This window comes from Lepus europaeus, chromosome 10 (genome assembly GCF_033115175.1).
Source record: "Lepus europaeus isolate LE1 chromosome 10, mLepTim1.pri, whole genome shotgun sequence".
Taxonomy (NCBI): Eukaryota; Metazoa; Chordata; class Mammalia; order Lagomorpha; family Leporidae; genus Lepus; species Lepus europaeus.
The window spans coordinates 121,807,252-121,834,315 of record NC_084836.1 but is presented as its reverse complement, the minus strand read 5'-3'; the positions used below and the strand labels follow the sequence as shown (position 1 = coordinate 121,834,315).

The following is a 27,064-nucleotide window of genomic DNA, read 5'->3' as shown; positions in this document are numbered from 1 at the left end:
GCCACCCCACGCAGAGCCACCCCACACAGAGCCACCCCACGCAGAGCCACCCCCACGTCCACTCCTTCCTGCTTGGTCTGGTGACAGAGGAGGTTGGGAGTGACACGTGGAGAGGGCGGTGTGATACCCCCGGGGCTGCTTTTTTGGGGGAAGGGGTCATACAAGGCGAAGGGCCCCAGGGGCGGAGGAGCCTCGGGAGCGAGCCCGGCGGGGGGCCGAGAAGTGAGGGAGAAGGGATGGGGTCGGGCCATGCCTCCCCCGCCTCGCTATCCGGGGCCACTCGCACCACTCCACCCAGGACAATGGCCGCTTTTCTGCCCCTTGCCAGCACCACGCATGGCCCTGCCCGGCCATCTGACACCATCGCCCACTCTGACGGGTGCCATCGCCCGTGCTGCACCCCCACGGGCCCTGCTGGGTGACGCGGGCTGCGCATGCGCCCAGCCATGGTCCTCAGGGCGCTCTTGGCCTTCCCGGGGCGGGTGGGGGAGGGGCGGGGGGCACGTCCTCTCGTAGCCCCTCTCCTCTCCTGCTCCTTCTTCCCTGGCCTTCCAGACACCCCCCAGCCATGCCAAGGACAGATCAGGCCCTGTCCTCCTCTCTGTCGCTGGCCGCCCCAGACCCCTGCCCCCGGCCTTGGCCTCGGCCCGTGGCCCTCGCGGCTCTCAGATCGGCTTGGCTCGTCCCCTGGCCACGGCCTCACGGCCCTGACCTTTACACCCCACTGCCCCGCTTTCCTCTGACCAGGGGCCCCCCGCTGAGCCCCCATGTCCCACTGGCCTCTGCCCTCGGGCGTCTAACCACGCAGCAAGTGGATCGATGGTGGCTGTTTGGGCATCTGAATTTCCAACTAGAAACTGAAAGGGGCTGTGGGGGAGAGACGCCCCCTCGGGCTCGCCCTGCCTCTCGGCCTCCTGTCTCTGGGGACAACTCGGCTGCCCCGCCATCCCCCTGCTGCCGTGGGTCTGTGTCCGCCTGCGCTGCTGGAGCTGTCGATGCCGGTGTGGAGCAGTCGGTCCTCCGCGGCCAGCAAGCAAGGGAAGGGCCCGCCTCCGAGCTCAGCGGCGCAGCCCCTCCCGGCAAGGCCGCGGACGCCTGCCAGGGCAGGGGGCTGCCAGGCACCGGCTCCGGCTCCGGCTCCGGCTCCGGCTCAGGATGAATGCTGACCGCCCTACTCTGAATTAGCCCGGCACCGGGTCCCATCCCCCAGACCCCTGTGCTCTGCAGACAGAGCCTTGGGATGTGGTGGTCAGGGGTCCCACACTCCAAGGGACCCAGGAAGATTCTCCTCACCAGGGTGCCCACGTGTCGCTGTCCTCCTTGTCCAGGGGGGCCCTGACTGTGCCCCCAGTGCACACTGGGAATGCAGAGGCACCGGGAAGGCCCAAGGGTCTCGGGGCTGTGTGCTGATGACTCAGCCACCTCTCCCGTCCCTACCTCTGGCTCTGATCACGAATCTCCAACAATGATGCCTCCCCCAGACTGTGCGGGGCTCAATCAGCTGAAATTGCTCTAACTTATTATCCATTCTTCTTCCAAAAAAAAAAAAAAACCCACCAAGTTAATATTCTTGTAGGGCTCAGACAGCTGAGGGTTCCTGGCACACTCAACGAAGTCCGAGAAGCGCATTACTCACGGCCTTCGGCGTGGGCTCGGGGGCGGGGGAGCCTGGTGGGCACCAGTGGGGGGCACTCAGGAAGCCTCGTTTCCAGGGACCTGGGCGGCCATGCCACCATCTATCATCAAATCTGAATCTTTTAATAAAATTAAACAGCCTGAAAAATGTTCTCGCTGGTTATTAAAGTCAACCAAGGGGAATATGATTCTAAAGGAGAGGAAGTGCAGTGTCGTGCAGAGAAATGTGCAAAAGACAATAAAACCAGCGGAGGTCAGCTCCGTCTGTGGGCTCTGCCTGGTGCCGCAGCCCCGCCCTGCCCAAGCCCTCCACTGCGGCTGGCTGAGGCCTGTCCTACCTCCCCAAGTCCAGGCTGCACAGGCCTGTTTCCTGTTTATGCTGTGCCATTGCTGCCTCAGGGCCTTTGCACACACTGTGGCCCCTGCCAACCTACCTCCCCCCCGCCCAGACCTCCGGACACTTGGTTCTTTCTCTTCATTCAAGTCCCAGACTGAAGGGCCCCTCCTCCAATGCCCACCATCCACACCCCAAAAAGTAGCTCCCTCTCCCCCGGTCTCTCCTCCTTCACCTCTCTCCCTGTCACCTTCTGCCCACTGCTCGCTCTGTGAAATGGCCTTGTTCTCCTGGCTCTGCCCTGAATATCAGCACTTGGAGTCAGTACATGGGGACACAGAGGAGGGCCCGGGCTCACTGCACCTGTCCCAGCACAGGGGGGCAACCGCCGTCAAGCCTCAGGCCCCGACCTGTGAGCAGGTCACCGCCACTTCAGGTGCACGAGGTGAGGCTCCGCTAGGGGCTGTGGCTCTGAGCACCTGGCACGTGCAGACTCGAGAGGGGCAGGGGCTCCCTGAGGCCACACAGCAAGTGCGGCCCCGGAGCGCGGGATCCGGGCTCCAGCAGGGATAGCACTGGTGTTCCCTAGCGGGACCCAGCAGCAGGCTGCTGACGAGCAGGTGTGCGTCGGCCCAGACAGACGTGTCCCTGCCCCCTGGCCGGACCTGGCTGCCCCCGGACGCCCAGGGGAAAGGTGAAGGGGTGCTTTCCTCCTGGACTGCCGGACAGACGGAGGGGCCCGAGGCAGGCTGGACACAGACAGCCCGGCCCATCGCTCCTGGGCCTCCACAAAAACGAGGTTGGAGCGAGCGAGCGAGCGAGCGGGCGAGTGGAGAGGGAGCATTTGTCTGGCGAGGGACGGGCCAGCCCCCAGCCCTGGCGCAAACCGCAACAAAACAGAGCTAATGTTCTCCATTGTATGTCTGGTCACGTTGGCGAGGAGGGAGGCTGTGTAGCTGAAGATTTCACAGTGCTACCCACCCCCGGGGGAGCAAATGAGCTAGTCTTCCTTTTTTTTGTTTTAATAAAAAGTTTAAATTGTTCACAGCTCTCAGAGGTCCATTAGCTAACAGATGCTGGTTATCAAAGTAAGTTATTTCTTTGCCTTTCTTTAAGCGACTGTGTTTAATCTCGCAGTGGCGCTCGGGCAGGCACAGGGCTCGGTGACATGGGCCAGGCCTGTGATCTCTCCTGGGAGCCGGGACTCAGGTGCGCAGGGCTGCAGCTTCTGATGCGCACACGGGGGCCTGGCCGGGGCTGTGCACTGGCGGGGCGGGGTGGACCCGGGCAGGGCCAGAAGCGACGTGGAGGCCCCATCGCCGGGAGCGTGGGAGTGTGGGAGTGAGCTGCCTGTCGCCAAACTAGAGACCCGGCCCGAAAGCCTGCAGCAGACCCTCCTCCCTCCTGCACCCCCGTGGCCTCTCCGCTGTTCTCTGCAGCCCTCTGCCCATCCTGGGGTCTCTGCATGAGCTCTGCCCTCGCCCACCCCACCTGACCACCCGAAGGAAGGAGCCCCTCACCATGCAGCAGTCCTGAAGTGTGCAATGCCCGCCTTGTCCACTTCGTCATCGCCTGAGGTCCTCTGCCCTCTGAGCCCGTGACAGGGCCCCCTTCCTGTCTGGTGCCCTCCGGGGGTCCCCTCTGGCGGGGGTCCTGGCTGGAGGCTGACTCCAAGTACCAAGATGACAGCGACTGGCTCTTAACACCCACTGGGCATTGTGATGGCGGAGCGGAGCCCAGGCCTTGACCTGGAGGCCGACTGTGGAACGCTGGTGGGGCCGCCCACCAGGTGTTGAGTGTGACTGCTGCTCCTGGACAGGTCCCAGCAAGCTGCTCGCCGCGCAGAGCCCAGGGAGGCCAGGAGCCCCTCCGCCTCCCCCAGGGTCCCGGGCTTCCCACCCTCAAAACGCGGGAGCCCCCGTCTCTCCCCCACCCCACTGGATTCCATTGCTTCACCAGAGAAGGGCGCCCCCCGGAGCCAGCACCAGCTGGGGAGGAGACAGCTGCTAAGGCACTCAGGAGGCAGCGGTGATGTCTTTCGGGCAGGGGTGCGTCTTCTCCCGTGACGCGGTATTTAGTAAACCTACTCCTCTCACTTCTACAATGCACTTTTTTAATCCCTCAAGAGGGTATGGAGGGTGGGACTGAGCAAGACGTAGATTAAAATCACCATGTTACAACCAACTGTGCCTGCCTACTGGCAGCTTGGCACATGCCCTCCGTGCAGGGGCGGGCTGTGCCGGGCAGTGGAGAGCTCCGGGCGCCCCATGATGGCGAGCAGGGCATGCCTGCTTTCTCCTCTGCTTCTTTCTGAAGCCCCAAGAAGTCGTGAGACTCAAAAGGCTCAAAATCACGTGGCTAAGAGGAAAAAAGAGAGAATAGAGCCAACAGAGGTCAGCAAAAACACAGGGTCTGGGAAACCGACGGGCAGTTCGTCATGGACAGCAGCCTGTGCAGAGTGGAGCTCAGAGCCCGACGAGGCCAAGACTGCGGAATCGGGGCCCCGGGCACCTCAGAGAGCAGGGGAGCAGTGGGGCTGGAAACAGGAGGAATCTGTGCAACTCTTGACCAGTCTGTACAAGGAGCTCCACGCCCAGATCCTCCCTAACACCTCTGGGATGCCAAAGGTTTACTCCAGGGACCTCTGGACCTGGGGACAGCCCAGAGCATGGCATCACGTCACAGACGTGGCCAGTGAACGAAGCCCTACACAGTGAACTGTGCCACTGCTTAGCCTCTTTCTCCTCTTGGCTCCTGGAGGGACAGGTTCAGGAGCGACACTGGCGGATTCCCCTCCAGAAGGACCCACACAAAGGCAGCTGGGAACTCCCCAAGGGTGTCAGTGAAGTCCCCGTGCAGTTACCTTTCGTGGAAACCCACGGTCCAGGAAATCCTACCCACGCCTGAGGCTCCCCATCGCTTGTCCAGTGCTCACGCATGTCTGTAAAGGAACACCAAGCACCTCCAGGCATTCGGGGAGCCTCTAAACAGATCTAACTGGCCCGAAAGTGGCCAGCACACAGCCGGCCACAGGGCCTGCAGCATCCTCAGTGCAAATCATCGAGCACCTTCACCTCCCGCGCCTCTCACAGAAAAACGCATCCGTGGTGAAGACCATAACGGCCTCCGTGGGGGAAACATCTGCACACACTAAGAGGAGCAGCGAACTACAGTGACAACTGGAAAAGAAAGGACTCTTGAAAATTATAAATTTGCTAGCAGAGGGAAAAAAAAGGAGGTTGAAAATCGAAGTTTTCCCACAAATTAAAAAAAAAACCTGGAATTAGTTTTTAATAGGCAAGGCAGAAGCTGGAGGTCAGCGAAAAGTGTCGACCTTGGCTTTTATACCCAGCACAGCTGTCAACCCCGGGGCCGGCAGGTGAGAACACTAACATGTGTGTGCCTGTGAAGTTCCCAAGAACACCAGACCCCACCTGCTCCTTTCTGACAGCCGCTAAGGGGTGAGGCGGCTCAACAAGAAAACAGGAGGCTGGAGATGCACGGGAGAGAACCAGCCCAGAAGAGAGCACAGGACGGTGATGAGCACTGGGCAGCAGGCCCGGGCAGCAGCCAGGCCAGGGGGCAGCAAGAGCATGAAACGACCTCTCTGTGGGGACATCGGAGGGCGCAGACTGCCCGAGGCGAGCAGATGTGTGAGGAGAGCACCCGGGAACCAGACACTCAGCTGTAGCAACTTGCAGGGGAACGAAGGGACGCACAGTCACAGGACAGCCGAAAACAACCAGTCGGCTGAGCCACAGGGCCAGGGGAGGAGGCCTGGGATGGGTGGGGGAGAATTAAGAAAAATCCCTGTCTTCCCGGGAGGAAAGCACAGACCACACCGAGCAGGGAAAAATCAACACAAAGTGCGATGGCCACATCACTCAGCAATGCAGAGACGCAGACCGAGGACGGGGGAAGGCGCTCACGGCTGCCTGTGGGAGGAGGTAGCCCAGGGCGAGGTGCAGAGACAGCACTGCCACCGACCCTGTAGGGCCTTCCACCACTCGGGGAGACAGCAGGGTGGGGCAGGATGGCCGGAGACGGGGGCCCCGGGGTCTGGGCGGATGGGCAGAGGGGAGGAAGGGTGGGAAGGGCTGCGTGCGGGCCAGGCCGCCTTCCTCCCTGCATGGGGCTCGCATCCGCTGTGCTCTGCAGCCCCCCTGGGGGGAGGTTAGGGTGGAACCCTGGCTCTTGGCTGGGTTTCAAAGCCTCTTCCTGCCCAGTTCACGTTCACTCAACCTCCAAGTGGCACAAGATGGTTTTCCAGTTAAGTTAAAGTGCACCCTCAGGGGATGCCTTCCAGCTCCGAGGGGGCCACTCCGATTACGGGACCTCGGGCCGGGTCCCGGCGGCAGAGCTGTCTCCAGCGTGCTGGCCACAGACAGTGGCCAATGATGCGCTGCAACCTCACAAGAGCTCCTTCTGTTCTTGTTTCCACCACTGTCCCATCCAACACTTCCCGAACGCCCAAAACAGCCAGGGCCAGGAAGCCGGAACTCAACCCAGGTCTCCCACGTGGGAGTCAGGGAACCACCACCTGCCGCCTCCCAGGCCGCACAGCAGCAGGAAGCTGGGGCTGGAGACGGAGCAGGGACTTGCACCTAGGCCTTCCGGTATGGGAAGGTGTGCCGAGCAGCGCTCTGGCCACAGTGCCTAATGCCCGCCCCCAGATCTTACATTTGAGTGTTTCAAAGACCACCACCACCTTCCAGTCTGGGATGCTGAGTGTGCCCCCTCACCTGGGTCCTCATGAGCCCCATGGCCACAGAGACCTCCCTGGGAACACCAAGAGTGACACAAACCCGGGCAGGGTCAAGGGTCACAGCACTGGTAGTCTTCTCCCGGCTCAGTGCACTTCCCAGAACCCCTGCTGCAAGTCACGTGCTCACTGGCGGGGTAACGCGACTCCAGCCTCCACACTCACGGCTGGATGCCCGCCGCGGTGCTGCCAGCCCTCCGCCTTATCTCACTCCAGGGCTGCGCGAGTTGTCACGTGGCTGTTCATAGCCGCGCAAATCCACACAAAGCAGCACCGACCAGAATCAAGGCAGTACAGTGCGCACGGTTCAGATGAGCAAAGGTCAGGAAGAGAGACACCGCGGCCGGCCAGGGTGTGCGGCAGGCGGCCGGCAGGGGCCCTGAATCGCCAGGTGCCCTTCGGGATGCATCTGAAAATGCAGGTGCCCTGGGATCCGCCCGTTCCTCTCCGGGAACTGAGCCCACCACGGGCTTGCTCACTCGCAGGCCTGTTGGCAAGAACAGCCACTGCCGAGAGGGCGGGCACACAGGCACACGAGCGCACAGACCTCTGGAGGAGCAAGCGGCCCCGGGGCTTTGGGCCACGCACCCTTCCTCTTTGCCTATGGAGTCTGACCACTCCTCACTTTCTCAGAAAGAAACTCAAACTGCTTTCACCGGTGTTGTAACAAGGTAGCACTGTGAGATGGAGCGCAGTCAGCCATGGGGGAGACAGGAGCTCGAGCCACACACCCTGGGGGAGGGGGGCAACATGGGGGGGGTTACTTTGGAAATCAAGGGCGCATCTCCTCCCACCCCAACCCCCGAAACAGGAACATCCTAGCCCCTTGGCTCAGCGGGCTCTTTGGACAAGCTTCCTCACCAGCAAAATGAGCGTCGCTGACCTAAGCCATCTCTCGGATCTGCTTTCTGGTTCAAAACACTCATGATTGTCATCTAAACGCGCTCCCTGTTCCCAAGCAGCAGTCGGAGAGCGGAGCCCTGAGCTCCAGGCCTTTCTGCACAGCACAGCCGTCCGCTCAGAACAAGTTCACACCGAAACGTCCTTTGAGGCGCTCGGAGCACAGAACTGAGCAGGACGCGGGGCGGCTGGCCCAGAAGCTCAGGCCTTGCAGGGCAGGGCTCGCGAGGCTGGCACGGCGCGTGGGAATGCGCTGTGGACGGTGCAGGACACCTGCTTCCCGCCGGGAAACGCGAAGTCCGCTGTAAAACGTGAATTTACTGCGCGCCAGATAACCGAGACGTGCGGCGACAGGCGTTCTTTCCTGCGCCCACTTCTCCGGTGCACTCCTTGTCAAAACAGGAAATACAACCAAGAACACACAAAGGGAAAATTATGAAAACCGAAGCATTCTCACACAGCTCTTAAATGCTCGGTCCCTACAATGCTGACGTCCGCTGAAGTCAGCACACGCCCCCCACCGGCTTCCAGGGCAGCGCCCCACGCACTCGTGAGGCCGTTACTTTACGCACACAGCGGGCACGAGGGAAAGGGAACATGTACATAGATCATTCCCAGTTTCTTAAAGGAAGTCCCAAATGGCAGCAGCTCATAAATTGTCCTCACAAAGGAAACGCCAGCAGCAGAAGGGGAACTGGATGTATCTCTTCGCATTTCCCGCTGCGCAGGGGCTTGAATGGCTGCGCTGAGGCTGTTTGGAGTCAAAGGCACAAAAACAAACTCATTCCCGCTGATTAGTTTCCCAGTGCCTCGGCCAGACTCCAACCTATAGACGGTGCTCACTGATGTCAGCTAAATGAGTGAATGGACAAAGGAAAAAAGGAAATCCTTGTACACGAGGGTCTCGGCGTTAGACAATAAATTCTGACCTTTAAATCCACATTTTAAAAAAACCTGTTTAACGAATCTGCATTCCAGAGCGAAAAAAGCTGAATGTAGTTTACTTTTAAAAACAAGAGATAAGGGGACGCCGACAGGCAGTTCCTAAGAACAGGCCTGCCTGTGTCACACGGAAAACCAGGGAGCCCGCGTGCGGCACAAGCACGTAACTCATCAGCTACATCACAAAGGCTCTGCGTCTCAGCACCAGGCCTTCGTCACGTCGTGTGTTCCGTGTCTTTTAGCAGGTGACCAGGTAACCTGGCTTAGTCCCACCCCACCCCCACCCCGGCACAGCTGTGCAAGGAGACTCGAGGCGGCAGCCCCACCGCACAGCCCCCGGCAGGCTGCGGGGCCTCATCAGAGCACTGGCGGGGGGGGGCACGAGCATCTGACCCGCACCCACGTCCAGCAGCCAGATGACCGCGCTGACATCGGCCCTGTGGCGTAACAAAGCCATCGGAACAGGGCACTGTCGCAGGATCGATGTCTCCTGGTCTAAAAATAAGCGTCAGCATTTATCTAGCAGCAGAAACGACTCTCCCACGGCGCCGCCGTCTCTTAATCACAGCGATCCATACCGTGGCAACACGCCAAGGCGTCAGGATGGCAAATATTTATGGCGAGCCAGATAACAGCTGTGTTTGTTGCTAGCTTTTCCTTCCTTTTTCTACAGATTTGATGCAGACATTTCCTAATGAATTAATTCCATTAAGGAGAAAAACCTGAAGTAATTAAATTCAGCCAATCACTCATCCACCTCCACTATTATCCCTGTTTATGTGTGTGCACGTCTTTCAAATTTTTCAAAATACCTCTGAAATGAAAATAAATTAAAAGGAGACCTCTGCAGCTGAGTGCTGTGACCCCATTGCAACAGCTGGCCGAGGGCCTCGGCGCAGGCGCTGGCCTCGTGCACTCTCGGGGGCTGAGCCCCCCTCGAGGCGGAAGCCCCTGAGCCGCGTGACCCACTTCCCAGAGCGCCCCGGTGCCGAGTCTGGGAGAGACCCGAGACCCCGGCCGCACTGCCGATTTCCAAACCTCAGCAGGCCACTTCGGCGATGCCAGTTTTAATGAAAGCTCGCGTTCATTTTAATTGACGAGCTACGCAAGGCCACCCCAGAGTTTCCCCAGCAGCCCCGTGCCCAGAGCCCCGACGTGTGCAGCCCGGGAGCAGTGAGGGAAGGAACTGGGCACCTCCTCACTGTCCGGAGTACGTTCAGTGTGCACCTGCGTCCCGGACTACCGGGCAGGCATGGGGACACACAGGGCTCACCGGCTCAGTCCCCGGGCACTTTCAGGACCAAGATGGCAGTGCCCATATTCCCTAGACGGATTCAGCCGAAGCCGAGCTTCCTGGACGGTGCCAAATGCCTCACCTGGAGCCTTCATTTCCTGGTAGGCACCACAGGGCCCTCCCTCTCCCCTGGGGACTGAGCCCAGGCAGCTGGCACTGGGACCAGCGTGGCACAGGCGGGCGTGGGCGGCGCTAACGGAGTTGCTGCTCTGTTCCTCCTATGGCAGTTCTAAGCAAGGGCAAAACCAACCAATAAAAAGCCCCCCAACCGCAACAGGCCAGGGAGACCCCGAGGAAGGGAGGCAGCCTTGCCGTGGGGACCTGTGTGCGCCCCGAGCTGCCCTGTTACCGGAGCTTCGCCGGACCCGTGTGTTGGCAGCTGCCGCCGGCCACCTCCCCTCTTCTGGGGACTCTGGAAACAATTCCGCTGCCGCTCACCTCTGGAAGCATTCGTTCCCAGCAACACCACCCACGGCCCCGAGCTCAGCTGAGGGCAGTGTCCCTGGAGCAGAGGGCCCCCACTAACGCCAGCGGGTCAGCACGGGAGGCGGGGAGCCCCGCCAGACCCCTCCAGCACAGCGCCCGAAGCCCTGCAGGGGAAACATCGCCGGCGTGTGCAGGGAAGCCAAGACCCCAGCTCTCAAGTTCTTCCTTCTGCACCAAGGATTTCACAGGCCACAGCCAGAAAGTTGCACCTAGGTCGGAACTTTGGAGGAGCTGAGGCGGGTAGGCGGCATCATACTGGGACGTGGGTTCTGAGTCCGCTAAGATCTGTGTGTGCCAAAGCTACGGGCCGCACTGGAAACCGTGCGGCCGCTCACATACAGTACACATGCTACACACGCGTGCACACGCACAGAGCTCGTCTCCAAATTACTGTGCAAGGCTGTTTAGCTCCAAGCTCTCCTGCATCCCGGCCGGCCACTGGAGTCTTGCTAGTGACTCCGTTCCCGGGATTTGTCGGTCAGCCTTTCGGCTTCCGTGGGTCACGGCGGGCTCCTCATTCCCCCCTAGCTGTGTTACGCAGGTCTAAGTTGTTTCTCTAGGCATAAACTGTCCACTGGTAGAAATCAATTTTGATCTTATCAGTATTTATTACTGCTGGTGTCAGCAGTTTAGAGAGAGGAAAAACATGCAAACTAGGGAGGGGAAAAAATACAGCTGGATCCTCACACTACAAATAACACAGCCTGCTGTCTTTAGCGGGTGTTTTGTATTGTGCCAAGGGAGCTGAAATTATCAATTTACAGAATTCAATCAATAAAAACGTACAGGACTGTTACTGCTTCGGCCCCTCCCGCACGAGCAGCACCATGCCTGGGGCTCGGACGCTGGGCAGCCCTCACGGAGGGGCCGCAGGGCAGTGGGACAGCAGCCAGCACCTGGCCGGCTCGGCCGCACTGCCGGCAGCTCACCCTGCCCACGCCACCTTCATCTCCTCCTTGCCTCACCCTCACTGTTTTCTTCTGCCAGCCCACAAACAGCAGCCAAGATACGAGCACGTCCCTTACGGGCTCAGGACTGGCCACGAACACGAGCAGGGCACGCCCCGCACGCCCCTCTCCTGGCACACGCTCTACTTGGCGGCCTGACAGAACCGACTCTCCCACCGCTGCGCTTCTCCCCCTGGGGAGCTTCCTTCCTCCGGTCACAAAGCCCCACACGGGGCCAGTATTGTGCCGCAGTGAGCCAGGCTGCTGCCTGTGACGTCGGCGTCCCACATGAGATGGGCCCGTCACTCATGTCAGACCCACATGGAGTTCTGGCTCCCGGCTTCAACCTGGCCCAGTCCTGGCTCTTACAGGCATTTGGAGGGTAAACCAGCAGACAGAAGATAGCGCTCTCTCTCGCTCTCTGTCCTCCCCTTTCCCTCGGATGCTTTTTCAAATAAAATCTTAAAAAAAAAAAAAATAAAAGAAAAACAGGCCACGAGCAAGCACGTGCTCACCACGAGACGTCAGAGCATGAGGGAGCAGACAGCTGTGGATTTTACCAGCTGTCAGCTGAGAGTCAATCAAAACGTCTGCACCGTCCGGGAAACCGAGTACCTTCCTCGGTGTACACCAAACACTGCATCACCATCAAAGACGTCCAGCAGGGGACTTCCCCACAGGCCCACGCACAGCAGCTGGCTCCGTAGAGCAGGATGCATGGGACCCACTGCCCCAGGCGCTACCAAGGCCAGAGACCAACCTGCTGCAGGGGCTACTTGCAGGAAATCGGAGGCAGAAGGCACATGACTACTCACGGCTCGCTTTCCTAGGTGCCCGGGACCAGAGGCCGACCCACAGCAGGACAGGGCAGCCTCCCCGTCTGCATGCTGGGGACGAGGCATGCCTGCCACTTCCACCAGCACCTGCAGCTCTCAGTATACAGACTGACCACAGACCTGCCACTCACCAGGCCACGGGCTCCCAACCCAGCTCACAGTGTGGCTTCCCATACACCTGCCCTGGGGCCACAGCCAGGCATTTCCACGGCGTCCGTTGAAGCCAACCACACACACACACGGGACAGCATTTCGCTTGTGGAGAAACAGACTCAAAGGAGAACTTTATTTTGGTGCAAAAAATGTTGGAAATCCAGTTTTTCCTAATTAGTATTTTTCATGAACTCTCTCAGGAACCCCCCCATGTGCACAGATGTCAAAACTGTGCCAAAATAAACTTGTCCTTGGATTGCATTTTCTGCGAACTTCCAGAATCCCCGTGCACGTGCAGGGAGAACACTGAGCAGCACGTTTCCCATGGACAGGGCTCATTTTTATTTATTTATTTATTTTTGACAGGTAGAGTCATAGACAGTGAGAGAGAGAAAGGTCTTCCCTCCGCTGGTTCACTCCCCAAATGGCCGCTATGGCTGGCGCTGCACCGATCCGAAGCCAGGAGCCAGGTGCTTCTCCTGGTCTCCCATGCAGGTGCAGGGCCCAAGCACTTGGGCCATCCTCCACTGCACTCCCGGGCCACTGCTGAGAGCTGGACAGGAAGAGGAGCAACCAGGACAGGGCTCATTTTTAAATCAACCTTCCAACGCCAAAATAAGGGTGACGAGAATACAGCAACTCTGCCCACAGAGCAATGTGACACGATGACAAAGGACTCTTCACTTGGGGCTTTATTTTTCTTTTTCAGTTGCTACAGAGCTGAACAGAGCTGGACTGGTCTTCCAGGGCACCGTGAGCTCACCGTGGAGCCCTCCCAACCAGGCTCCCACCTGCCAGACCCATCAGCCGAGAGGCTCCCTCCCTCCCTTCCCCACCCCGCCTGCCGGTCCTCCCTCCTTAAAATCCGGGCCCGTGGCTGCGCGGCTGCGGCCTCAGGTCCCTGCCGGCCGTGTGGACGGGAGCCCCCCGCCCGGCACACTGGCCTCTCGCCTCCACTGAAACGGGCGCCCGGAGCTGTCACTCCTCAGAAGTGGCCTCTCTGTGACGCGGAAACTCCTCCTGCAGCTGCTGCCAGGAGTCCCACGCGCGGCAGCCTCCGGAGACGCAGCCACAGCCCTGCAGAGGCCATGCCAGCTTTGCGCCTGGGCCTTGGGAGCACAGATGATTTCTAGGCCACGGCATTAACTGCACTCTTGTGACAAAAAGAAAACATGAGATGAAATACATTAAATAAGTTAAATATGCATTGAACATCTCTGAATAGCAGTTCGATTTCACTACATGAACCAACAGTGACTCAGCGTGGTCCCTTTAAGAGAACAAAGCGTTGACTTGTGTTTCTGAGTGCTGGGTCCGCCAGCATGGGCCTCCCGGTCAAGACGCTGTCCGGGCGCCTGCCTCTCCATCAGTCCCAGGGAACAGACTGAGGACGCGGAAGAACATCCGAGGGAGGGAGTGGGCAGCGGGGGCTCCCGGGCACAGGGGCCGCGCTCCCGCAGCCCGACACCCAGGGCAGGGAGGGGCACCCCGCCTCGGCACCCAGGGCAGGGAGGGGCACCCCGCCTCGCAGCACCGCCCGAGGCCCAGCAGCGCTGAAACATCACGACTGTGCAGCTGTCACAGCTCCCCTCGTTCACACAGACCACTCATCCCCCGACCACTGACTATACCGTTTACCCTTCTAAGAGATTGCTATAGTGTGTTATATTTGTGTGTGTACTTGTGTGTGTGTACGTGGGGGCAGGGTAATTTAAAGGCAAGCCCTGTGAGATGTCATCATAGGTTAATTTCTTTTTACACAAGGTTATGATAAGTTTAAACCCCATGACCTGGCAGATCCACCAATCCCACCGAGCGCCCGTTCCGCACGCTGCCCTACAAGGCGATCTTCCCTATGATTACGCCCACGATGAAGAACAAGACCACCAGGGCCAGCAGCCGGGCGCTCAGGCCCTCGTCCTTCCCGGCGGCGGCCAGGGCCGCGATGGGGCTGTTGCTCTGTGCCGTCTTCCTCAGGCGAAGCCCGTCTTCTTCCTGCAAAGACAGACGAGGCCCAGGAAGGGCGGTCAGCCCCAGACAGACGAGGCCCGGGGAGGGCGGTCAGCCCCAGACAGACGAGGCCCGGGAAGGGCGGTCAGCCCCAGACAGACGAGGCCCGGGAAGGGCGGTCAGCCCCAGACAGACGAGGCCCGGGGAGGGCGGTCAGCCCCAGACAGACGAGGCCCGGGAAGGGCGGTCAGCCCCAGACAGACGAGGCCCGGGAAGGGCGGTCAGCCAGAGCGCGGGTCTCCCGGATCTCGGCCCCTTTCACTGCGTACAGACGGAGAGGCTGAGGCTCACGCCAGGAAGGGCCCTCTTCCCTCATCTGTCCTGTGATGCCAGCCCCCTGCCCTCACGGGGCACTCCCTGGCTCCCCATGCCTGATACCAGCCCCCCCTGCCCTCACGGGGCACTCCCTGGCTCCCCATGCCTGATGCCAGCCCCCTGCCCTCACGGGGCACTCCCTGGCTCCCCATGCCTGATGCCAGCCCCCCCTGCCCTCACGGGGCACTCCCTGGCTCCCTATGCCTGATGCCAGCCCCCCCTGCCCTCACGGGGCACTCCCTGGCTCCCCATGCCTGATGCCAGCCCCCCCTGCCCTCACGGGGCACTCCCTGGCTCCCCATGCCTGATGCCAGCCCCCTGCCCTCACGGGGCACTCCCTGGCTCCCCATGCCTGATACCAGCCCCCTGCCCTCACGGGGCACTCCCTGGCTCCCCATGCCTGATACCAGTCCCCTGCCCTCACGGGGCACTCCCTGGCTCCCCGTGGTTTACAGGGAGGTCTCAGGCCAGCGGGGCTGTGTGTACCCTGTCCACGCCTCCCAACTCCTCCTCTCCCCTAGCCCAGCGCCAATTCCTCTGTCCTCCACGCTGAGAACAGGCTACCCTGGTCATCGATTCCTGAAACAGAAGAGCACCAGGAACAAGGAAGCGGGGACCTGGGAGCCCTGAGACGCTCCGGGAGGAGCTGGCCCACCAGAACACAGCGCATTTGCAGTGTTCAGCCGTGACTGGACTTCCAGCACTTTCCATGTAACGCTCGGACTTCTCATTAACAAAAGCAACATTCTTTCTCACAAATACAAAGATACGTGAGCCCATCTCCCCCCCAACGACCAGGATGCATCGGGAGCGGAACCTCTGCTCTTCCCTCACCTCTGGGCCCAAGACAGCACGGCACGCGGGGCCTGGGCCGGGCCCTCCGTCCTGTCCAATCTCCTGTCACCACCCTATCTGCACCCCCACACCCCTCCCCCTCTCCTTCTGCCAAGTGCCTCGCAGCTCCAGAGGCCACGGCAGAGGAGCCCACAATGCTGACCTTCCCTGCAACTCGCTGCTCTGCCTGTGCAACCGTCTCGCACCCGAGAGGCCACTGTGTGTCTCAGCCTCTCCCTGCTGCTCCATCAGAGAGCTCAAGGGCAGAGCCTCAGGGAACACGCTGGCCAAACCAAAGGAGCCAGCGCAAAAGAAGCAGGGTCTGGCAAGATAAAGAGTCTTCCGATGCCAAGACTGTTCTGATAGTATCTTCGACCGCTGCTCACGGGGCACGGCCGATCTCAGGTCACAGTGACACACCTGCTGTCCATCACTTGCAGGGATGTACTTAGAAGCTTCAGGCCTAGCTCAGCTACTCAGCCAAAAAACGAAGTGTCGGCTCCCTAACTTACTCCGCAGAGAGAAGCCGCTCCCTAACTTACTCCGCAGAGAGAAGCCGCTCCCTAACTTACTCCTCACAGAGAGAAGCCGCTCCCTAACTTACTCCGCAGAGAGAGGCGGCTCCCTAACTTACTCCGCAGAGAGAAGCCGCTCCCTAACTTACTCCGCAGAGAGAGGCGGCTCCCTAACTTACTCCTCACAGAGAGAAGCCGCTCCCTAACTTACTCCGCAGAGAGAAGCCGCTCCCTAACTTACTCCGCAGAGAGAAGCCGCTCCCTAACTTACTCCGCAGAGAGAGGCGGCTCCCTAACTTACTCCGCAGAGAGAGGCGGCTCCCTAACTTACTCCGCAGAGAGAGGCGGCTCCCTAACTTACTCCGCAGAGAGAGGCGGCTCCCTAACTTACTCTGCAGAGAGAGGCGGCTCCCTAACTTACTCCGCAGAGAGAAGCCGCTCCCTAACTTACTCCACAGAGAGAAGCTGCGAAGAGGCACTGAGACGGCCGTGAAGGAAGCAGACGGAGCCACTTCCCTGTCGGAACGACCAGCTGCAGTGCGTCTTTCCTGTGCGCCTGGCGCCACGGCCGCTAAGACTGAAAGCTGTCCCGTGCTCGGGTGGCACGGTAAGACAAGAGCACGGCCAGGCCCCAGAAGTGGAGCCAAAGCACCCACCGCCGGGTGTTCGCGATATTCTCTCCAGTACTGTGTGGGAAGCACTCAGGCCTCTGCAGCATTTCCAATGGAAGCCTGACAGCCGCTGTGCCGGGCACAGGCTGAGGTCACCGGCGCCACAGGCCTCCGTGCCACCACACAACTGGCCGGCGCCCGGCCACGAGCTAGAGTCGGGGCCCTCCCTCCACAGCCCCACCTCCTGCTAATGGTGAGAACGCCCAGCGCCACTGGTCTGAAGGACCGCTGCTGCTCACAAAGTTGGCCTCCGGGTCAGGACCACGTCTGTGTTAAAACGGACCACAGGAGCGGGCGTTGGCCCCGCAGCCGTGACACCAGGTAAGACCCAGCCCACACCAGAGCACCTGGGAGGCAGCAGGTGCTGGCCCAGGTGCCTGGAGTCCTGCCATGCCCGTGGGAGACCTGGGTTGAGTTCCAGCTCCCAGCTTCTGCCCCAGCTGTCTCGGGCATGTGGGGACTGAACCAGCAGACTGCAGCTCGCTCTCTCACCGTCTTCAGCTTAGAACAGCACCAGAGTAAAGGTCCGTGTGGATTTTCACCCCAGCGACTGAGGGTGCAGTGGGGTCTGGGAAGTATTCAAAACGACCAAAGGCATTTTATTTCTAGCCTTGAATTTTATTTTCAGTTTTTACTAAGGGAGCTTTTAAACAGGTGAGCAACTTGTGCTGAAGGGACGGTGGTTCTTCACACGAGGGGGAGTTCAGGATCCTTTTGAGACCCTGAGGAAAGCCATGGAACACCACCACCCCCCCACCCCCCCACCCCCGTTAAAATGGACAAAAGCCAAAAGCCAGGGACCTCCATCTGCCAGCGCAGGGCCCTGTGCCCTCCCTCCGCAGACCATCGGGGGACTGGTACCTTGAACTGCCTGTTCTCCTCCTGTAGCCTCTGGACTTCACCTCGCAGCCTCTTGCACTCCTCCATCACCTTCTTCACCTCGGCGTCGTCCAAAGAAGAGGCCAGAGCTTTAGATACCGCTGGTGGCTCTGTCTTTGACGCAGCAGCAGATACAATTTTATTTATTTCTACGTCATGCTGTTCAGACATAAACAAAGCCATGTGTCACCAGCTAGAGAACAGAGGACGTTTTTATGCAAAGGAAAGCAGTTCTCAGGAAACACCACCCGCAGCAGGTTACATCCACACTGTGAACTGTCACGCTTAGCTTTGAAATGGATCACTGTGTCTAGTAACTTGACAGTCGAAAGCAACAGGGCCCTAGCAATTACGGACAAGGACAAACCATGGGGTTTGGCCGAGACCAATACTGCAGAGAAAGAGAAAGGGCTGTGGATATTGCCCCAGCAACTCCCGCCGTGCAGAAATCAGCACACAGTAATGTGCAAGCTCCAAAGCCCGAGCCACAGGAGCCGCACAGCCCCAGGCCCAGCGGGCAGGGGTGGAGCCCAGGAGAGGGTGAAACAAGGCTGGCATCTGCAGAAGCCGCACCCCAGCAACTCGCTGCCAGGAAGGGGCTGCGGCCCCTCCTGAGCTCACCGAGGACAGGGCTGGAGTGGGGGCATGTGGGAGTGCTCTGCGGGTCTAGGGGCAAACCACCGTCCTGGGGACATGTATGGAGACATTCCTGGCTGTCACAACGGGGCACTACTGGGGTTTAATGAGTGGAGGCCAGAGAGGCTGTCGAACGTCCCACAGCGCTCAGGATGGCACCCCCAGCCCAGCCCGTAAGAGAAGCACCCCCACGATCACCAGCAGAGAGGCCACGAACCCTAACGTGGAAGCAGATGGGGGCTGAAAAAGGCAAGTGGGGCCGAGGGGCTGGAGAGGCGGCGCTGGGAAGGGGTCCTGGGCACTCTGCAAAGCATCACCAAGGACCACAGTTAAGGGGAAAGCGGCCCGTGGCTGGGCCTCGTCTGCGGTTTTACCGCCGCCTCTAACTTTGCCAAGCTACACGGGCACCCAGGGATTTATGCCATCGCCGCAGCCAGCCAACAGGCTGCACGTCCCGAGGGGAGAACTGCCTCCCCAGCTGCCCTGTCGCGGGCCGGGGGCCGGGGGCCGGGGGCCGGGGGCCGCTCTCGCAAAGGCCCACCTGCTTGTTGACCTCAGCTTATTCTTTTTCTCCTTCATACATCAGAGGAAGAAAACAATTTGCCAACTTAAATCGTGGTTTTGCAGGAGATGGTATGCAAATAAGTATCAGCTTGCAACATTCAACTTCCATTAACTGTCAGTATACTTACTGGTTTATCATTGTCTGCCGGCAATTCAAACACACATCTAAGTTTTGAATCCATAAGGTCTTCCGGTTTTGCCTCCTTCCACTAAAACAATTTAAATTTCATGATCAGGACATTATAAAGCTGCTGGAAGAATAATTTCTTCCTCTAACTGACAATTTCAGAAAAACACTCTTAATGAGAAAGCCCTACGTATATCAACTAGAGAACTTGAGTCTGCTGAGACTTCCGTGTTCTTACACGACAGGAGGAGGCGAGACGCGCTAGCTTCCCCGCACACGGACTCCACCCCCTGAGGCCTCGCCACCTGACCGCAGCCCGCGCAGCCCGGGCTGGTCTTCGGGGACACACCTGCAGGACACTGCCGCCCGCTAAGCCCCGGCCAATCTCCAGCACAGGGTCCAGATGACCAGGGCACGTGATCTCTCCTCAAGAAAATGAAACTTATCTCCCAGGGGATGCCCTCCAGGGACAGCCTGGCACAGACGTCCGGGAGTGACTTCGGCAGGGCCCCCGCCTCCCACCAGCCTGAGGTGTGGGGTCACATCCCAGCTTACCGCTCCTTTCAGCAGGAGGACGGGGACTTCCAGGCTGTTCTGAGAATTACAGACCAGCACAGCTGCAAGGCCATGACACAGAGAGGAGACAGACCCTCACGCCCACCCCCAACCATGCAGGAGGCAGCCAGAGCAACACAAGCGCCGAGAACCACGACCAGGGAACAGGCCGCCAATGTGATGCCGCAGGGCTGCACACCTGTCGCCCCACTGACACCACAGAGCCCTGGCTTCCAGGGGGACGTCCCGGACACTGCGCGGAGAAACCACACGGCACAGTGCATGTGCACCCTAGGCGCACGTGTCCAGGGAGCAGCAGGTGGGGGTCACTGCCGGATGCTGAATCACCGGGTGACAGACTGCTGGCCAGTCACATGGTCTGTGTCTGATGACTCCGAGGATCACAGATTACCAATTAGTCACGGGGGCAAAAACTGACACCAGGGGCTGGCAGTGCCTCTGGCACTGCCGGCAGGGAGGACCAGTGCCACGACACGCCTCCTCGGGTGAGGGCCACGTGGCATCACCCACAGATATTCCTGCCCAGAACAATGCAACCTCGATTGGTCACGAGGACATCACCGGAGGAGCGCAGGATACGGGGACACGGGCGTCTGACAAACCAAGCGGCCGCGTGCCGACCGGCCTGAAGGAAGGGGAAACAGAGTGGGCTGGGGTCCTCCACCGGAACCGAAAGGGCCCAGAGCCATGTCTGGCCGTAACTCGATGATGCTGACTGTAATCACACTCAGTGATGCGCCTCCTCTCAGCCAGGACAACCGCGCTGGGGCCACATAAGGAGCTGCTCTGGCACTGGTGCTCGGAGGGGTGACGTCCTAATGTCTGCGTTTTACACCCAAGTGGTTCAACAGGACAGAAACTTCAGGCGCAGAGGGGTAGAGCCACTCAGGACACCCACGTCCCACGTCAGAATGGTGGTTTCAGCTCTAGCTTCTCTCCTTCTGATCCAGCTCCCTGCTAATGCGCCAGGGAAGGCAGCGAATGGCAGCCCACGTGCCTGGGCCCCTGCCACCCTTGTGGGGGACCAGCATAGAGGTCCAGGCTCCTGGTTCCAGCCTGGCCCAGCCTTAGCTGTTGTGGGCATTTGGACAGGGAACTGGTAGATGGAAGGTATCTGTGCACACACGTGTGTGTGCGTGTGCACGCGTGTGTGTATGTCCCTGTCACTCTGCCTTTCAAATAATAAATCTTTTTGAAAAGAAAAGAAAGCCTATGACAGAAAGGAAGCAAAGGTGGCAGAATACTAACAAAGGGTCAGTCGAGGCAGCGGCTGCAAGGGGTGGTCACTGCACGTTTTCACCTTTCTGTGCATCAAAATAAAAACATGGAAAAATAAAGGAAAAGCACAAGGCAATTCTTACTCATGATCCAGTGTGAAAGAATTACAAATCACTTTCAGTGTGTGTTTGTTTGTGTATTTCCAAAATTCCCTACAGTGTACATTTTGTCTAAAATTTCTCTTGCACTCTTATAAAAATCACAGAGTCTGTGGAGTGGCCGTCCACGTACATGCAGCACTGACAGAACAAGCACCCGGCACACTTAATCCTCACCGCGCGGGCTGTATTTTTAGCCTCATTTCACCGGGAAAACCAACACCACAGAAGTTAATGCAAGCTGCTCAAGGCCACAGCGTTAGCAGAAGGCAGAACTCTGCTTCGGCAGCGAGAGGGCCGCGTGGCCACGCCAGGCGCCGGCGCCCTCGGACGCTCTGTCTTCTGTGTGCCCCCAACCTCCTCGACCACACATGCTGGCGTGAGGCAGAGAACACAGTCCAGGAAACAGAGGAGCTGGCAAATGCCCAATGATCCTCTACGGAGAGTGGACAGCCTATTACCACAGATCTCTCTCAAACTCAAAAATCCCGGCTCTGCCTTCATTTTCTCTCCAAAAGTTAACCATCAACAGAGATGTCAGTCAAGCTCCCCCAAGTGCATAGGGAAACACTGTGCGGCAACCCCGGGGCAGGAGACGGCTTCCACAAAGGAGCCTCTGGTAACTCTTGGCGAGAGGGAGCCCAGAGCTGCCCTGCTCCCAGACCGCGGGGCGCTGGGCACTGCACGTCTTGTCTGTGGCCTGTGATCCACGCTCACAGCACCAGGATGCTTGTGGACTACTCAGGTGTGTGAAAGTTTACTTCTGAGAGAACTTCCATTATAATCTTCTTCCAGAAACATCAAAAATATAACATCACTTATTCATTTTGTAAAAAATGAAGTCGTTTTAATTTTACCAAAAACAGACACAGCTGAACAGGTGTTTGTTTAAACAAGGGGAAAAATGAAGGAACGCAGGGAGGAACGACAGAGCAGCAGCTCACTGGGACCAAGCGGGAGACGGTGGGGGGCAGGGGGACAGGAGGGCCCTCACAGCCCTGTGCACCTCCTGGGGCAGGAGAGGGGGAGCACCCACTCACACGAGACACAGCCACGAGGGCAAGCAGGAGACGGGGGGCTCTCGCAGCCCTCCTGGGGCAGGAGAGGAGGAGAGGGGGACCACCCACTCACACGAGGCACAGCCACGAGGGCAAGCAGGAGACGGGGGGCCCTCACAGCCCTCCTGGGGCAGGAGAGGAGGAGAGGGGGAGCACCCACTCACACGAGACACAGCCATGAGGGCAAGCAACTGCTGAAGCACACGGAGTCTACAAGTAAGAACACAGTGTTCCACAACACAGAATACAGTGTTATCACAGGCAGTCAAAGCACAAACCTCCCTGAGAACACCGTTCCCCTGTGCATAATTTTCACACACTTTGCCATGCATGCACCCACCATTCTGTACCTAATTGGGTTTTGTTACGATTATTACTGAAAAAAGTAAGAAGCATTCAGTACTTACTACTGCTTCCATATCAGAAGTGTCAGTTGGAGCAAACATAGACTGAACCATAAACTTGTGCTTACTTTTCTCATTGGGATCATAATCGAAAGGCTGTAACATCACTGAGAAAGAAAATATTTCATTAGGAGGGTCCGAGCTGGGTTACCCGCGCCATCGCCACGCCAGTGCTCGTCCTGTGCACGGGGAGCTCTTCCCAGCGTCCTCGTATCTGAGCTTAGGGCCAGCGCTGAGGAGCCAGGCGACCGCATCTTCTCCGAGCCAGGTGCAGAAGGGCAGGGCTGGGTCTTCTGGCTCCCGGCTGTGCATCTTTCAACCCTCCAACCTACCCCCAACCCTGTGGCAGGCCTTGGAGGACAGGTGGGCGAGGGAGAAACCACAAGCCTGCTTCTGTTCCCATCACCTTTCAGAACAGAAAGAGAACAATCCAGAACATTGAAGGAACTGTTTTAGCTTCTCTCCACCCCATTTCCTACATAGTTCATCAAGGTAATGCTCAAAACACAACGTTGCCACCAGAACAGGAGGATATTCAGAGAGCACAGGAAAATCCACAGCTCACGGCCCCTTCTCCTCGCTAGGGACCCAGAGGACACCCCCTCCCCACCAAGGGTCTGTGGACGACCAACAGCCCAGCTTCCGGCTTCCCTCAGCCTCTCCCACAGGGAGACGAGGGCCTGCCCCGTTGAAGAAATGATGGCCGCTTTAAAACCTTGTCTGCTGCAGGACTCGGGCTAAGCCCTCATCTAGCGAGGTTCCCTGAAACACAGCTCCACCTGCGGGAAAGGCCTCCTGTGGCCTTGACTCCGGGCGGGAGCCGGCAGGGACCTGCCACCTCCACGTGGTGTTGCCAGAGCGGGGCTCTGGGCTTTGGGTCAGGAGGCCGTGTGATTCTGATGCCCACTTTTCTGAAGCCCAGAGAAGTGACCCGCTGTGCCTGAGGTCACACTGGGGAGAGGGCAAAGCCAGGCCCCAGCGGCCTGCCAGGCGAGCCCTTGCTCCCGGCAGGCGCCCCGAAGGACCGCCTCGTCCTCGGTCCCTCCTGCCGGCAGTGCTCCCCGTCCAGTGCTCCTCAGTGTCCTCTGGCCTCTGAGCCCAACTCAACACTGCCCAAGGCCAGCACTCAAGGTCCCGGGCAGCCAGGGAAGGGCACTGTCTTCAGCCCTGGTCCATGCCTGGTCCACACCGGGGAAACCTGAGGCTCCACAGGGGAAGCGGCCTGCTCAAAGTCAGGAAGCAGCAGAGACCTCTGGCTCCCGGCAGCCCCTGCACCCCACTGGACACTGCCACGACAGGCGGACTCCAGGATCTGCACTGATGGGGACAGAAAACACCAGCGTCCTTCCCCCGCCTCGAGAGATGCAGGACAAAGTGCGTTACGAGCTCTCCACACATCAGACGGAGAGCACCGGCTGCCCACAACACTCACCAGAGTGCTCTGAGCTACAGGACAGAATTCAATACACGCTGAAGAGCAAACCTATTACCTGGTGGCTTGCACACACACAATGCAACGTCTAGGGTAACTACAATAAGGACATTTGGTCTGAACCTCAAAATCCAAACAGCGTAACCATCGGCAGAGAGAAGGAAAGTCACTTAAGAACAAGGGCCACTCTTCTCGGAACTCTATGCCTGCAGGCACAAAGGCGTGGTGCACGCTGGACAATCCGGGCCTTCACTAGTGGCTTTCTTTTCAAAAACTTCTTTTTACTATAGAAAGGGAAAGACAAAGACAGAGATAGAAACACAGAACAAGACAGAGATCTTGCAACCACTTAGTCCTCAGATAGCCGCAATGGCCGTGGCTGGCCCAGGCTGAAGCCAGGAGCTTAGAACTCTAGCCTGGCCTATCACAGGTGCAGGGGTCCAGGAACTTGGCCATGTTCTGCTGCTTTCCCAGGATCATCTGCAGGGAGCTGGCCCAGAAGCGGAACAGCCAGGACCCAAACGGACACTCATACGGGATGCAGGCACTGCAGGTGGCAGTTTAACCACAGTGCTGGCCTCCTTGGACACCGGGGCTGACAAGCGCTCTCCTGTGGATGGGCCGTCACATCCCTGGGCTTGACATCCAACCTGAAGGACAAATGGCCAGACTGCAGTCAACACCACGGGCACATCTGGAGGGCACAGCGTGTCTTCTCCAACCCCAGGACTGCAAGGAGGAAGACACACCAAGGAGCCCACGTCTCCCGTGTGCTTGGGCCCCCGCACCCACCTGGGAGACCCCAATGAAGCTGCTGGTTTCAGCCTGGCCCAGCCCTAGCCATTGCAGCCACCTGGAGAGTGAACCAGCATGTGGAAGATCTCTCCTCCTGTCTCTCCCTCTGTAGCTCTGTCAAATCAATAAATAAATCTTCAGGAAAAAAAAAAAGCAGCAGTCTATTCTTGGGGTGGGGGGTGGCACGGAGAGCCACTGCCTGCTGGCACCCCGCACTGCTGTGTCGGTGCAAGTCTTGGCTGCTGCTTCCAATCCAGCTTTTCAGCGAACGTACTCGGAAGGTGGCAGACGACGGCTCAAGTACCCAGGCTCCTGCCTCCCACAGGGGACGCAGCACGTGGCTCCTGGCTCTGGCCTGGCCCAGTCCTGGCTGCTGCAGCTATTTGGGAGAACAAACCGGTGGATGGATGGAAGATCTCTCTCTCCCTCCCCCTCCATATCTTCGACTTCCAAAGAAAAATAAATCTTAAAAAAAAAAATTCCTGATGAAGCAATAAAGCTGTAATCTGACTACAGTTCCACCTTGACCACAGGTGCTCTTAATGCCCTAAGGTGAGCAGGCCCCTCGCCCGTCTCTGGGAAAGCGCCTGGGTAACTGAGGGGGCTGTGAGCTGAGCCAGGTGCTCTCCCCAAGCTACACCTTTTCCGCTTCAAAGAACCACGACTGCCCAAGCCTGGTTATTAGGACTTGGGGACACGGCATGGGTGTTCTCAAAGATGAAGGGTGCTGGGCACGCCAAGAACACAACTTACAGCAGCTGGTGCCAGTGACAAATTCACTCTTTTAAGCAAAACTAATAAACATGGAAAAGCTGCGTCTGCCCCCAAAAGCTGTGCTGTTTTCCAGAAACTTAAGACTTCCCTGACGACATCAGCGGGGACGCCAGTCCATGACGAGTATCTGAGGCTGCGTGACGAAGTATGTCAACACGTGGAAGATCTGTGCAGCTCAGAGTTTTCCAAATGACCCACACTTGGCTCACAAAAATCATTCCAAACCAAGAGACAGATGTGCTGTGGGGACCAGAGTTCATGGGGTCCCACATTGTACCAGGACCTCTCAGAGCCACAGTGAGGCTCTGGTGTAACACCACAGGGAAAGTCTCCCCTCCTACAGCTATTGGCTGAGATTAAACCACTTCACATACCCCACCAAAACAACACAGCACCATGGGATGCCAAAGCAGAAGAGACGCCAATCCATCTTTTGTAAAACAAACATTAAAGAAAAATGCACAGATAAAAAAGAATGCCAGTCTTCTCACTACTACTTTTGAAAGGTTATTTTTGTATTAAAAATAATACTCTGCTCACAGGTAACTGATTCACTACTGCCATTCTTAAAGCAATTAACATCCGGAGGCTGCGTGGAACCTCACCGCACGTGCTCCTGGGACATCATGGAGGGGCACAGGTGCCTACGGCCGCGCACACGGCCAGACGGGACTTGCTTCAGGAGAGCAGGAATCAACACGTGCCGCTCACGACACAGCAGCTTGCCGCACTGCCGCTTCCCGAAGCCGCCGCCGCCGCAGAGCGCACGGCCCGGCACCGCGGGGATGGCACACGGCAGCTCAGCCCTCTCAGCCCTCTCAGCCTCGGGGCCCCGTCTTCGGAATGTCTCACAGCCTCCACGAACTCTCTGCTAGACGCCTCCCAACATTCTCCCCACTTCCCCACTGCAATGCCCCAGCATGTGCACCCCACAGGCCCCAGAAAGCTCACCTCCGCCGGTACCTATTTACACACGAACTCCTCTGACCAAAACCGCCTATTAAGGGGAAAAACAACAACAAAAAAGCTATTTCCTGGGAGCTGACGTCATGGCCCAGCAGATTAAGCTACCACTTGCGACACTGGCATCCCGTGTCAGAGTGCCAGTTCAAGTCCCAGCTACTGTGCTTCGGATGCAGCTTCCTGCTCATGAGCCTGGGAAAGCAGCAAATCATGGCCAAGTCCTCAGGCCCCCGTCACCCACGTGGGAGACACGGAGGGAGCTCAGGGCCCCTGGCTTCGGCCTGGTCCAACCTCTACAGCCAAACAGGGAGTCAATTAATGAGCAGAGATCTTTCTGTATCTCTCCCCCTTTGTCTGTCACTCTGCCTCTATTTATAAAGAAACTATTTCCAAGTAAGAGAACATTGGTTCAGCTCTTCACAAGCCGGTCCTGCTCAGATTACTGGCTGTTTCCCAACACCAGGCCTCTCTCCTGGATCCAGAGTCCACACACCAAGTCCCTTTATCTCTAGACCCAGTGATGTTCGCTTGCGATTACCAAAGACTCTGCTCACCACTGTCAGTCCCACCTGGAACATTCCTTTTAGTTCTCCCTGTGCCACGCCCTGCAGGGCTGGAGGTGTCCTGCAGCTTCCGTGTGGCCCAGGGCTCCAGGACCACCTGCAGCATTCCTGAGCTGGCAGGGCTGGGGTGGGGATGGAATGAAGCCGCTCCCTGCAGGTCTGCCTCTCCCTTCCAGTGCACTGAGAGCAGGATGGGGCGTTTCGGGCGCTCACTCACCTTCCTCCAGCTCTCAAAGCACCCTGAATCACGCTCCCTCTGCAGGTCTCCTAGGGCAGCCCGCAC

General features: G+C 58.6%; 1 protein-coding gene across 1 annotated transcript in view; it reads right to left on the bottom strand.

The window, feature by feature from the left end:
- Nucleotides 1-12,963: 12,963 nt before the first annotated feature.
- Nucleotides 12,964-27,064, bottom strand: part of VAPB (VAMP associated protein B and C) — a 48,926-nt gene continuing 34,825 nt past the window's right edge. The window contains exons 3-6 of the mRNA XM_062204407.1: nucleotides 22,258-22,361; nucleotides 18,842-18,922; nucleotides 17,496-17,672; nucleotides 12,964-14,284 (exon numbers count right to left, since the gene is read on the bottom strand). Of these exons, the coding sequence (XP_062060391.1) occupies nucleotides 14,126-14,284; nucleotides 17,496-17,672; nucleotides 18,842-18,922; nucleotides 22,258-22,361 (521 nt within the window). The 3' untranslated portion in view covers nucleotides 12,964-14,125. The remainder of the gene's footprint in view (nucleotides 14,285-17,495; nucleotides 17,673-18,841; nucleotides 18,923-22,257; nucleotides 22,362-27,064) is intronic.